The following is a 14,938-nucleotide window of genomic DNA, read 5'->3' as shown; positions in this document are numbered from 1 at the left end:
CACACACACACACACACACACACACACACACACACAGCTGGACTTCCTCTCCAGTGGAATTGCAGAGTCAGCATGTGTGAACCAGGAAGTGGATGGTGAACTGGGTCATTGGCCAGCCACAGAAACATACACAAATACACAAATACACAAATACACACACACACGCACGCACACACACACACACACACACACACACACACACACACACACACACACACACACACACACACACACAGGCATTAAATTGTTCCTACTCTGAGCTGATGAATGAATCCTCATCATTTCTTGATATAGCAAGTTCATTTTGAGATTTGAAAGTGAGATACTGACTGATGAGATGCTTTGGATCACAAGACAGTAACACACAAGTTTGATCACACCCAAATATTGCTTCTGGGTTTCCTGTGACATGCTGGCTTCGAGAGGCGAGGTTGCTAAGTTGAGTATCAAGACAGTAGGCAGAAGTAAAAAGAATAGTTTCTAGCGTGCCTTTGTTGTTTTAGATGTCAGACACACAGCAGTTATTGAGACTCAAATTGCAAACTGTGTTTTGACTCTAAGGTACCTTGAAAGTGCCAGAAAAGTGCTTGATTTTAATATCTTAAAAGGCTGTACTAGAACAAGACATTCAATTTTACCAGACAAAAACTACTTTAACCACTTTGACCTCTGTCAAGGAGTTTTATAGTCACCATACAGCCCGGACATTTGTCGTGGTGTCACATAACGCCACATGTACACACATGGAGGCGGCACAGTGGTTCAGGGATCAGTATATTTCCGTCAGACGCCTTGTTCAGACTCACTTCAGCAGTGTGAAAAATGCAGCCTTTACAGTATATACACGTTATATATCAGTTTCTTCTGACACAGCCTACAGTGAACCTTATTTTCATTTCTCACATCAAAATACTGACAAACTGCTCTGTTAAAGAACTGTCATCTGTCCCCTCTTTGCTGTTTACAACATCTGGGCCAAACAGTGCATTCTCCAGCTGGATGTAAACATAAACTTCTACTGACAAATATTAATATTGAGGGCCCATTACAGGGAAGCCAGAGTCTGACCTGAGACTGGTCTGTTAAAAAAAGAAGAGCCCAAGTTCAGCCCAAATTGACTCAGCTTGTCGACCTCTAATTCCAAGAGCTTTATATAAGTCACAAAGATGCGTTTGGAATGATCACTTAAACACAATAAAGCAGAGAAAAATCTTTTAAAATAGAGTGGGATAAATACATGAAAATACTGAAAAACTGTGAATAGTAAAAGACCACAACACGCAGTCGCAGTACAGCAATAAGTTGCTCCAAAAGCACACTCTAGCTTTTTTTTTTTTTTGTCTAACAGCCGGAAGGAAGAAGAGTCCACCATCAGGCTGAGGTCTTCTCCGTGGAGTTAGTGTGTTCTTTTTATGTCTGCATGGGCTTCTTCAGTTTCCTGTTAAAGCCCCAAAACACGCAGATAAGGTGGAAACCTGTCCGTGTAAATGCAGTTCTCTCTGTGTTTGTTTAGTCCTGTGACAGACTGATGATCTGTCTAATTTTTACTCCACCTCTTTCCTCCAGCCCCCTGGGACCCTGCACAGTATGAGTGGGTACAGAACATGGACTGATGTACACATAATGTCCTCATGTCCCCCCAGCTGTACGCTCCTAACAGTGTTTGGTGAAGGTGTGATGTGGACTTTGTGCTGTTGTCAGGGAGTTCCCCGGCCGGGGAGAATGCGGCAGCTGTTTTACAGCCGGACTCGTGACGTGATTGGGATCATTAGCCATAGCTACATTTAGCATGAGTGGGCTGTAACAAGCACAATGATGCATTGAGCACTGAGGCCAGTTGCCATAGTTATGCTTTACTTTGTGCCTTTTTAGCTCACCAGAATGCAGATTGTCACACACACACATTTCACTTCCCCTTATGTCATGTGAAACTGATACACCTTGCTTCACATGTCCCCTTTCTGATCTATCGAACTAGCCTCTTGGTATTTTTTGACATAATTGTTTTTGTCTTAGCTGCCTACCTCCTGTCTGATTTTCAGTTTCCTGCACTCAGCTCCTACATGTAGAGCGGAGACAAACTATTTTTGTCGTTCACATGGCTGAATGTTTTCCCGACCACATCCAGAGGTGGTCTGGATGACCGCACTGTCTGTTTTGGCTGCAGTCGTAAGGGGAACAAAGGGATTTTGGGCTTTTGCTCTTCAGTTACAGTCATGTCCTCGCCTCCTTAATGGGTTAATTTGGAGTTTAGGATTGGGGTTAGAAAATTAGGATCATGGTCAGTGGTCAGGAAATGCATCACGCCACTGACACCACACAGACAAACCATGTGGTTGAATAAACTCACCAGCTGTATTCTTTTAAGACTAGACCTGTCACTGTTGTGCTCCGTGAGAGGAAAACTTGGTCTTGTCTGTATTTCTGCTGCTGTAGTATTGAAAACTCTCTCTGCAGGGCTGTGCTTCACAACTTTACCTCACTGACCTGTTGTGTCCCCCAACACACACCTGATCTTCCTCATTTGCAGCGGTGTTCTTTTTCTTGGTGTGTGTCTTAATGTACCTCTGAGGAAATAATTCAAGCAGCCTGCTATCACTACCACGGGAGGTTATTATAGTTAGGCTTATCGCACACACACCCATCCCTGCCACAGACACGTCCCCACAATGGTATAACCGGTAGGAATGGGTATTGTCTGTCTTTTTTCCCCAATACCAGAGCTAAAAAGATACTTTTAAGATGGTACTGGTGGCTAAATGGTACCTTAACTGATTCCTAAATCCTCTAATGCCAATTGTGTCATATATGATACATGAGATTCTGAGACCTCTACAACATCAATATGATAAAGACTTTCCATAAAAACTTGCTGATTCAATGTGAGACATGTCTTCTGCCCTCTGGTGGATTATCAGTGCACTGCAGGCAGCAGCCAGCCCGTGAGTGCAGCATCCAACATGGCTGACTTCATGTAGTAACTTGCACGTTTTTGGCAGGAAAACCAATATTTACTGTATTAAAAAAACAACATAAAAATACTTAATATTTTTTACCTTATTTTATAGTAAAATTGTGTTCAAAGTATGTGTATCAAAAATGATACAGCAAGTACATAAGATCAATTATCTGTGAAAGAACAGCTCTTTTCATTGCTAAGGCAAAGTTTAAAGTTTACTTAAATGCTTGATTAAATAAAGACAAACCACTAAACAAACTTTAACAATTTGGCATAATAAATAGGCCAAAAATTTAACCCAACTACACACTAAATAAGTGTTTGGTATGAACTGACCATATGGAGTCAGAACCATAATGGCACCAGGTTTTTGGTACTCAATCCTGAGGAGTGAGTCAGTATTTTTTAAGGCGGTCAACCACACACAGGACTCAAGTATGGAGCTCATTAAAACCCAACACTCGTATCTTGAACTCATGCCCAAAAGCTAAACATAGTAGTGGTTGTACACACCAACAAACAACAAAACACCACAGCAGATTTCTTCCAGTTCAGAAAGGTGCAATAATGTTCATGTGCAGGCAAAAAAAAAGAAACAAAAACAGATTAAACTGTCTCCCAGAAAAGCCAGTCCATGTTTTCTGCTTCAGTAAATCCCCAAAACAAAATAATATTCACTTCCAGTTCTACAGATAGTTAAGTTCAATCCTCTCTTGTAACAACCAGATCGGTTCACTTGCAAAAAAGATTAAAAGACAAAAGGAAACCAAAATATATTTTTCACAGACTTTAAGACAGTTACCTTCATGTGATCCTAGTCAAGTCCAGTCCATGTTTTTTAGGTTATGTGTTCTTGGGGGTTCAAGATATGAGTGTTGGGTTTTAATATGCTCTATGCTTGAGCCCTGTGTGTGTTTTCCTAACTTATAAGAAAAAAATCGACTCACAACCAATGAAAATATTGTTAGGCGCTGACCTAACAGGCACTCCAAGCAGCTGCTCATGCTGTTACATAATAATAAAGCCACGGCCAAAACAGTGGGTGTGAAATTTCATTTGTCTGCGAGTCTAAATTTAATCTGTGAGTGAAATAAAACTTTATCTTCAATCCACTTTCTTGATTTCATTTTTGGAAGGTCTGTTCTCTAAATAATTAAAATGAGCAGCAGCAGAATTCAGTATTTCTGTATATTTGAAGTTGAATTAAGAAAATAAACCACAAATGCAGAATATTTTGTTTGACATCTTGTTGTTAGAGACACTTAAGTGACCCCCACTCATTACTGTTTGCCGGGTGTTTTTTTTCAGGAAGTGAAGAAGGACTCCAAAGAGGTCAAGGAGACTAAGAGCGAGCCAAAGGAGGAGACCTCTCAGCCTCAGAGGCGAGAGAAGAGTGCGGGGAACGTGGCCAACCTGGTTCAGAGGATGAGCACTATCGGCATTCCGACTGGTGGCTTCCAGCCTCAGCCGCCAGCAGCTGCTAAGAGTAAGATGCTGTTTTTATGTGTGTGTGTTTGGGTGAAATAATACCTGTAAGTAATAGTCATAGTTAGCCTCAAATACTTGAACTGTCTTTGAGCTCATGTGCCCTCTCATGCATATGCATGTGTGTGTTGCATACCTGTGCTGGGTCCTGTCTTGCTCAAAGATCTTATCACGAGTGCAGATTTATCTTTGTCTTCTCCTACCTAGCTACTGTTACTATGTTTCTGTTCTTTCAAAGCGGATTCCCCAGCACAGAGCTTAAGTTCAGGGAAGAATTAAATCGTAAACACTATAGTAGGGTCGCACAATTAAGGCCATTGACTTAAGGCCCAAAATATTGTCGAGCCTCACCATTAAATAAACATTTAGATGCTTTCACTGTCATGCTACATTGCTGATCAATTCTGTGCATCAAAATAAGACCGGTCTGTATTCACAGCAAGTTAGAGCTGCAATGATTAATCTATCAATCGGTTTGAGCCATTTTCAAGGAAAAAAGTAAAACATAAATAAAAAATGATTCTAGCATCCTAAATCTGAATATTTTCTGGCTTGTGTTCTACTTCATGATAGTAAATTACATGTCTTGAGGCCGTGGACAAAACAAGAGATTTGAGGACATCACCTAGGGCTTTGGAAAACACCGGTCAACATTTTTCACCTCTTTCTGATATTTCATGGACCAAACAACTAACTGAATAATCGAGAAAATAATTGACAGGTTAATCTATGATGAAATGAATTGCTAGTTGCAGCCCTGCAGTAAATCTCCTAGAAGCAAAATATAAATTCACAGCACCAACACATTTCACTTAAAATTAAATCAACAGAGCAAAGTTATCATTTTCACATTGTGCTACATTGATACGATGACCCGCTGTACAGTGTCGCTGTTATAAATGCCTGAGTTGATGCTGAACAGGGACGGGGATTCAGTGAGATATCGTTAGCAGTGTTGTTCTTCTTGGCCTTCATTTAGTCATCGTGCTGCAGTTTGTGTTTTTTCAGGTGCTTACAAAATTCGCGGTGTGGCTTTGTGGCACAGACACAAATCTTATCCACTCTGTAAATGATTTGTTCTTGCTTAACATTACACACCCTAAATCCAGAAAAATAACCTCCTAACAGGGTTGCAAATTTTCTGCAGTTTCATTAACCAACAGGTGACCACGTTAAACATCAACAATCAGTTAATTAGGAATTAGTAAGTAAAACTCAAGTCTTACTTAAATAACTTAAGCATCACAACTTATGTTAATTTCTGAAGTACAAACAGTAAGGGCTTATGATTATTTACAGAGTTGATTAATCCATTCATTATTTCCTTGATTAATGATTGTTTTAAAATGTCAGAAAATTGTTTTGTTTTAAAAAGCCCAAGATGACATCCTCAAATGTTTTATTTTACTCACAACTCAAAAATATTCAGTTTACTGTGAAGAGAAGAGTAAAGAAACCAGAAAATATTCACATTTATGAAGCTGAAATCTGCAAATTTTGACTTTCTGTTAAGGAATTACTCAAACCAAGTAGTAGTAGCTGCTGGTTAAGTTAATAATCGATTAATTGATTAATCGTTTGCAGCTCTACAAACAATTTAAATGAGCAGAATAATAAAACAATTGAAGCTCTCGCTTGAAACTGCTGTTCTTGTTCACCTGTCCTTATTCAACAAATGGCTCTGCCAAACAAATCAAGTAGGGCACAGGTACTGCCATTTCTGGACTAACAAGTCATGAGAAAACCTGTGAGCTCTGGAGACTGGTATACAAAACGTGCATTATTGGGTAATACATCGGAAATTGGTTACATTCTTATTGGCAGTTAATTGATTTATAACAAATCGCTAACATCCTAACTTCCAAAAAAAGGATCATGATCCGTTTTAAGGGACTACCTTTGTGCCATCTGCTTCAAATGTTTAATTTTCATTTTGCCCGTCTGCTATCTGTTGTATATTATGGCTTGATTCCACCGCTGCGCCGCATTAGGGACCCCGGAGCTGCTTGCTGATTCCACCAGCAGTGCTACAGCGTGTCCCAGACGCTGCTGTCCACTCCACTTCAAATACACGCTGAGTCTGTTTTTGATGGATTCCCTGTTGAGCGGGCAGGAAGTCAGAGACAGGAACAGCACAGAGAATCCGGTCACTTTTCAAAATATATCATAAAAGCAGACAAAAATTTGACAACATAGCCTGCTTATCCATGGTAGACGCACAAACGCCAAGGAAGGAGGACCAAATCAACACAATCTGAGCATGTCAGCATAATCAGGTGGGCAAAGCGTTCCGCTTCTGAAATGCTGCTGGTGGGACACGCAGCCATGTGGAGGATGGATAAAACCATGTCACAGATGTGCCGTGTTCAGTAAAAGCAACAAGTTACTCTTCTTCTTTGGACTGTAGCCGCAACATCCAGGACATTTTACACAGGCTGCAGCAGCAGCAGGGTGGCTGGCTGTTGAAACACTTGATTGGATGTGCAGCAGAAATAGCAGTCAGTCGAGTTCATTTAATTGTGGGGAGCCAAAATTGTGTTAGAGATTAATATTAGACTAATTGTACCACCCTAATTTTTTTGACATATTCATTTAGACCCCATTTGTCTGTTGGTTGTTCCATTTTCTGTGTGGCTCTGCTTGTTCAGCAGGGCGTGTCAAGGATCACCTTGCAGAAAAGTCCCAGGGTTCCTCTTGGGGAGGGTTCTTTCTTTCCCTCCCACTTCCTGGTTCTCCACCTTGTTTTCTTTCTCACCTGTCTTAGCTCCCCCCAACATTCTGGAGGAGACAGGAGACGTGCCCATACACACAGCGAGCATTAGATCAAAACAAACACTCTGACTGGCATGTGTGAGGCCACGCAGCTGGTTGGTCGACTTATCTCCTGCTTTCTGACCCGCCTCTCACAGAGCCGAAGAAGAGGCAGTGCAAGGTGCTGTTCGAGTACCAGCCGATGAACGAAGATGAGCTGGAGCTGAAGGTCGGAGACATAATAGAAATCACAGAAGAGGTACGTGACAGACTTTGAGTATATCTACCCAGTATATCTACCTAAGCACCTTCTGGTAGAACTGTTTCCTTTTGGAGTGCAGCTTCCAAGGACTTGTACATCATCCTTGGCCTCTTTAATTAGTATTTTGGGATAAACACGACGCCAGGCTTCAGTTTTTGCTGTTTAATTTGAGACATGCTGGCGTAGGTGTAATATTACAACCACTTAATGTATTTAACCACTGAAGATACACCAACAGTTAGGTGGTTATTAGTGCTGCTGGCAAGTCATAACATGTAAGAGACTGTGCAGCAGACAGCACTGAGAGTGTACGAAACAAGAAACGTTAATAATAAGTCTGTTGAAGGAGAAATGTGACTGTGATGACCTTTGAACAAGAAACACATCATGTACATGTATTAAAATGTCAAAATTAGTCTATAACATGCTAATTGTTGCTACTAATTGCTATTTTTTTATTAAGAACAATGGGATTATACAGGTTTTATATATCTGAGTGTGAAATTTGTTGCATATTGTGTTTTATGTCATATATCAAGAACACCTACTGTAACTGTATATGTTTAGCATCAGTGGCACCAGAGAGAATTTTAGCAGAACTCTCAAACCTAAAACATCGCTCCACCCAAAAAAAAAAAAAAGAAAAAAAAAGAAATCATATTTCCATATCCGATGATTTAGTGATTATCTTGTGTGTGCAGGTTGAAGAGGGCTGGTGGAGTGGCTGCGTGAACGGCAAGTCCGGGCTGTTTCCCTCCAACTTCGTCAAAGAGCTGGACGCAGCAGGAGAGGACGCAGAGTCCAACGACACGGCAGCAGACGAGGCTGGTAAGAGAACCGCAGCAAACAAGCAGGGCCTCATTAGTGTGAAGGGTGCAGCTGAGGAAAAAAAAACCCACAGGAGAAGGTGTATTGTTTGGTTAGACACAATATCAAAGCATAGTTCAAGGCAGTTCAGCAATAAGGCCGTTTTTCTTGTTCTTAGACTGATATGTTATGTAAGGGCTGTAGAGCACCTTTAATACTTCTCTTTCAAGAACACTGTGCAAGAACTATGGCAGTAGTAGTGAATTAAAATTTAGGTGGCAGACATGATTACTTTCTCTTGGAAGAGATCGTGTCATAGGTCGTGTGTGACTGACCAACAGGGCTGAAACTACTGTCTGTAGGTAATCTTGCACACTACTGGACATATCAGCCCAAAACTTTTGTGCACATTTATAACTGTACGCTCTAGGACCTCGTGGTCATGGTTGCAGTGATTCAGAGTTTTTGAAAAACCAATATAAAACCTATATTATACCGACTACTGACTCTGTTTTAAGCAGCCGGTAGTGACCATAAGTCTTCAACAGTCTTGGAGGCCACATTTGGGCCTTTGTCATGGCTCAAAAACTGACATCCATAGAAAAGCTTTGTTTTATTTTAAAACTGGAGCGTATGCTTATTTATTCTATTCCTCATATTTTATAATCCATGTTAAGTAAGGCACAATACAAGATGAAAAAAATCCTCGTTTTGTTTGTTTGACTGCATTCTGTGTCGTGTACCTACTTGGTGAAATGATTGAAATGTTTAAGGTTTGCTAGTCAACAAATGAGAGATGCCAATTTCTCTACAAAAGTGACTGTAACTCACTTATATCTGAGCTGATTTTCATGAAGTGTGAGAATTTCACCTTTTCTGAGTTTATCTAGAAATATAGATTCTGTATCTGTTAAATTGTTGTGAAGCCCCCTGGTTGTTTGTAATGTGTAAATAATTAAAGTTCTAAATAAATAACCAAATTATCGAAATAAATAAAATGTTCTAAATAATAACATGTTCCAAATAATAACAAAATGTTCTAAATAAATAAAAAATTTCCTAAATTAACAACAAAACGTTCTAAATAAAAAAACACAATGTTTTAAATAAATAAGAATATTTAAACAGAGAAGTTTGGATTTATCGTCCCATTTATTGTTTGCTTATTGCTCAGTAACGATGTCATTATACTATTATTTGCACATTCAGGAAAAATGAGACGACACAATACAATACCACTTTATCAAGACCTTGAGAAATGTCTGCTGGTTGCATCTGGCAGGCGTGGTGACATTGCAGTAGGTGCTTCACCGTTAGTTCTACTTCAGACACGGATTTTGTGGTTGAGATATTTGAGAATTATTTGTGCAGAGAATTTCTAACCAGTTTGTTAATGTTGTTCTTTTTTCATCATGGCCATTAATCTCTTGTCAGTGCAGTAATGGAGCTGCTGGGCTGTGATTGTAGCACAGCTGAAACAAGCCTCAACAAGAACTTCAGTCAGCAGTTAGAAGATTTTAAGCCCTTTGACTGTTTAGTTTATGACTGGGAGCTACAGCAGTTCTGCCTGTGTGTGTGTGTGTGTGTGTGTGTGTGTGTGTGTGTGTGTGTGTGTGTTTATCCATAGCTTGAGGTTAGATATCGTATGACTACATTTGAACTCTATAATATGAGGAAATATAGTATATAGTATAATAGTTCCTCATCTTGCATCTGTCGTTCATCAAAGCTGTTGCTCAGTTTATTCTGAATGAATCCTTTCATTCACATATTTGGGAGTCTTATAAATCTTTGTTAACACACACACAATTTTAGCACCTTCTAGTGGCTGAAAGGGGAATAAACTGTCTTTTCCAAGTCGTGTATCCTGTCCTGTGCAGTATTCCAACAGGAGTAAAGAAGTAAGATGTGGATTAACTCACCCTCTGCTCACCCTGTTCTGTATCTGCTTCTCAGATGGAAGTGGGATGGAAAGCACCGCCACCCCCACGTCGCCTCAACCCGCCGCAGGAAACGGAGTGATCGCCCAGCCCAAGAAGATCCGAGGCGTCGGCTTCGGAGACATTTTCAGTCAAGGCTCGGTCAAACTAAAGGTGCGACTGCCGAGCCCCGAGACAGAGGAGAAGAAAGAAGAAAAAAAAGAGAAAGTAAGTGTTGCATCAAATATTAGCAACGTTAATGAAAGAAACAAAACATAAATCCCTCTCTGACTGAGAAAACAAGCCCATCCATGTGGAGATATCAAATATTTTAAGACATTTTAATGTAAAAAAAAAAAATTGAAAACGTGTTTTATATAATATTTTTAGAGCAGCAGAACTGTATTGAAAAGTGAATTTACCAAACCATTTAAAACTTTTAAAACTTGACAGATTAGGATTCAGTATGGTTATTCTTTTTCTGTTTGATAAGACTAATATTTTTCAGTTTAAATGTGCAGAAAGACATGAAATCTTCTGACAGAAATTCCTTTATAAACAATTACGCATACACTGTATTTTCAGAGATGTGTGCATAGCAAACAAAAGGCAATCCGTGTCTTAGTTTTACAGTATTACGGTGTAGATGAAGTGCTGACAAGATCAATTAATTTGAAATTGTTCATGTAGGGAGGATATTTGCTGAGTGGCAGCCTTCTTAAAATGGTTAAATTTAATTTTTTCTTTCTTGCAAAGGATTCCAGTAAGTTTGTGGTTTGGCTAATGCAATATGTATTTTAAGGCCTTCTTCTTCAAAGGTGCAAAAAATATCATTGCAGACTGACCGCTGTGGCAGAAGAAAGTGTATCTGAAACTGAACATCTGGGAAAAAGCAGGTCTAAACTTAGTGTTTCTGGTTTTTGTGAGCGTGAGAGACAAAAGCCAGTCATGCATTAAAATGCCACTTAGACAGCTGTGTGGAGGTGAGAAAGAAGTTCTCTCTAGTGTCTTTTTTGTTGTTTATGACACAACCATTTCTGTCACTTTTCATCTTTACAAGTCCTTCCAGCTTAGCTCTTCAGAACAGATAAAAACACTTCAAACTAAACTAACGACCAGTTTACACAATGCAGTGATGTGGAAGAACATGGCAACAAATGAAATGATAGATTATCAAGTTATTTCACAGTAGCTGTTGGTTCAGCTCCACAACACAAGCAGACTGTACCTTTCTTGTTTCCCTTCTTCGGTCTCCTGCCCTTCATGTGTATTCTCACTGACTTTTAATCACACACATCAGCTCTGATCCACTGTGATATGATGAGGCAGCCAGTCAGAGGATTTTTAATCAGGCCTGTTTGTAGAAATAATCCAGTCTAATGCATTTAGAACACACAGTAGATCTAACAGTTCATTTAACTTGAGTTGTTTTTGCTGAGCTGATGACATGAGGCTGTGTAATATTTCCTCACTCAGCCTCAACAGTCTGACATCACATCTGATTTAGCAGCATCTTAGGTAAATCAGATGAACTGTAGCTGGACTGTTTACATCTGTAGGGTTGGTACATAAAAATTCATCGTGGTGATGCAAAACTTTAATTTGCGGCAGGCTAAGTAAACAGATTTCCTGGGTCAGCCTGACACAGATTCACCTTTTGAGAGTTCTGTTGTTTACTGTCCACACTGAAGGAACGTACCCAGATTGACGGGAAACTTCTGTTTGTTGTGAATACACTCGTCTCGCTGTCATCAGCACAACGGTGTTCATTTTGACAGCAAATGTAGTTTCATTCATATTTTAATCATTTGAATTGTTTCAGTTTTACTGTGTACTCTGCTGTGTGCTTCTTTCTTCCTGCATTTTTTCAAAGGTGCATTCCTCTTTTTGTTACATTTTCGTTTGAGTTTGAGGACGATGAAAGCTATTATAGTATATATTATTTTATTTTTATTCTGACTGGATCTCTTCCCAACTTGTCAAAGGCTCACAGCTGAATCGGTTTAGCCTGTAACTCTGTTCTGAAACTGTCCCCTCTTTTCCCTCTCTCTCCTCTTCACGACAGCCCTCACACTCTCTTTCACCACTAACACGGCTTCCTTCACTCTCCTCCACTCCTCACGTTACCACCACATGTCGCATGCTCTCACACTCTCCTCTTCACAGGATTCCTCCATTCGGCCTCGATCAGCCCATATGATCCACTTACTGCTCTCCCCTCTGCCTGCAGTAGTTTCCAGGACATAAAGCTTCCTGCTTGTGACATTTTCGATTTTCGACCTTTTTTTTTTTTCCTGTTAATCTGAAAAGTTCTGTTATACACCTGCAGGGTTCGTACAAAGTCTTAAAAGGCCTAATTAATTTTAAGGTATGTTTTCAAGGTTAGGAAAATGTTTGAATTTGAAATATTTCAATATAATCTGGTGTTTCATCTATACAGTCAACTCATATAAACCAAAAATATTTTGATACTTAAAATGAGGCAATCCCTTCATCATATTTGCTTGTCTCCTGGGGTCAAAATTAGGAAGCATTAAATAATTATGATCAAAACATAGAATCCAAGCTCATGGTATATATATATATATATATATATATATATATATATATATATATATATATATATATATGTACACATATATATATATATATATATATATATATATATATATATATATATATATATATATATATACACATGTATACTGCTTGCTTTGGATATAAAGGAATTCTGCAAATTTTAATTTTTTGCAGTTGCATTTCTAACACCATTTACAGCTGCATAATTACTTAAAACAATATCGAAATCACTGAAGCTGCAAATTTTGACAAAGGTCAGATGTGTGACAAAACAGCATTATAATAAAGTACTGAAGTGCTACAGAGATGCAAATCTTCTTCTCCAGATGTAATAAAACTTGTTTGTTTGGTACAGACCCCAACAAACATTACATCATCATGATTTTACTTGTTTTTCTGTGAAAGTGAAAATAGTGATGCACAAATGATATTCCCACTAATCATTAATCATATTGCAGTATGGTTGTTTTTTAAATACTGTGTAGCCCTAGTAACAATTTAGAGGTGATGCTAAAATCTTTGTGAGTCTTGAAATTTTGGGCTTAGGTACCATGACAATATTCCTGTTATGATAACCAGTTTTATTGGAGGATTTATGATCTTTGCAGTCTTTGTGCTAAACCATATTATTGTCATTTTAACACCATTTTATGCCACTAATATGACAATATAATGGCCTAATAATGCAAGTACACCTTTTCAGAGAGATATGAACTTTAAATTCAAGCAGCAGCTGAGAGGACAGAAGCAGCACAACCAGAAGAGTTGGGCAATATGTCAACATTTTCCCAGCGACTATCATCAGGCCATCAATAGGCAGTTGGCAATTTCTTTGTCCTCTTTGCTGTCCTCTCAGGTCTCAGTTGGAAGATGTGCACTAGCAGTGAATTCAGTACAGTACACATGCTGCGTATGTTCACTATGTCCAGTAAACATACAAAGTGTCAATAAATTAAATATTTTCACACTTATTTTCCTTTTTAAATGGAGAAGTATTGAAAATTCACTTCACTAATCGACCTGCTCACTGTACATTTTCCTGCTTATTACATGATTAGTACCAAAACATTTCAATAATTTGACACAAAATATTCATTTGAAAATTATTTTACTGATTTAATAATGATTTTATTGTTCCTCCAGAGTCTATGATCAGAATTGTGTCTCACGGTTGGTCTTTTATACATAGCAATGGTCTGCAACAAAGAAATGACAGACCTGTGAATGCTATAATTGACCAATCAGAATCAAGTATTCAAAAAAACATGTAATAAATGATATATAACCTGACCAATACAGCGGTGACATAATTATTGTGACAGGCCTATGTGAAAGTGCTTGAATGTTAGTCTTTAAAAGCTGTACGAGCCCTGCACCTGTCTGGTACTTTCAGCAAGTTAAACCTAATACTCTGCATTCATTCCTGTTAGTACCACAGCATATCAGTACTCCTTTTTATTTCCATGTAGTCTTTTTTTTTTTTTTTGCCTGTGACTCATTAGTCATCACTTCTAAGTTTAACATCAGACATTCCTTGTAAAGCAGACGAGATACAAGCCTTCTGTGTGTCGCTGTTCACTTTCTTTCAGTAATTATTCTTTCTTTCCATCTTATCTACTGTCTCTACCTGCTAACCTCATAATTAACAGTGTCATTCATTAACATTTCTACTTAATAGCACAGAGTCATGATCAGATGATCCCACACAAGCTGTCTCACAGACAGGACCCGTCCACATGAAGCCACATATCCACTCATCATGTGCGATAAATCATTTCCATCTGTATGGTTTGCTTCATTTTAGCCAATCCCATCATTACCATCTGCTGCAAAGCCCGCCCATCCCAACATGACAGACTCGCAGAAAGTAGACGGAGACAGCAAATCCAAAGGTAAAAACACTGTGAAAAGAACTGAAAAAGCTTGTTCTAATGCGTGTGAAGTGTGCTTTAATGTCACCAGGTCGTCGTCAGTGTGAGAGGAAATCGTTTGTGTTTTACTTGTGAAGTTGGCGAGTTAGCATGATTTGCATCTGTTGTTAGTTACAGCTCCACTCTTCAGTTTGGATGTGATGAAACAGCACTTTCAAATACTGAAAACGGATGTGAAATGTTTCAGAAGAATTGTAGTGATTTGTTAGCCTTTGTATGTGTGTTTGGGAGATATGATGGGATG

General features: G+C 38.9%; 1 protein-coding gene across 1 annotated transcript in view; it reads left to right on the top strand.

The window, feature by feature from the left end:
• Window positions 1-14,938, top strand: part of cd2ap (CD2-associated protein) — a 70,885-nt gene that overhangs the window by 24,637 nt on the left and 31,310 nt on the right. The window contains exons 3-7 of the mRNA XM_084737254.1: window positions 4,268-4,445; window positions 7,354-7,454; window positions 8,159-8,285; window positions 10,221-10,411; window positions 14,568-14,655. Coding sequence (XP_084593380.1) covers window positions 4,268-4,445; window positions 7,354-7,454; window positions 8,159-8,285; window positions 10,221-10,411; window positions 14,568-14,655 — 685 coding nt within the window. The remainder of the gene's footprint in view (window positions 1-4,267; window positions 4,446-7,353; window positions 7,455-8,158; window positions 8,286-10,220; window positions 10,412-14,567; window positions 14,656-14,938) is intronic.

The sequence above is a fragment of the Lutjanus erythropterus genome, chromosome 15 (assembly GCF_056507025.1).
Source record: "Lutjanus erythropterus isolate fLutEry1 chromosome 15, fLutEry1.hap2, whole genome shotgun sequence".
Classification (NCBI taxonomy): Eukaryota; Metazoa; Chordata; class Actinopteri; order Lutjaniformes; family Lutjanidae; genus Lutjanus; species Lutjanus erythropterus.
The sequence above is the reverse complement of the archived record's forward strand: the minus strand, read 5'-3'. Positions and strand labels throughout refer to the sequence as shown.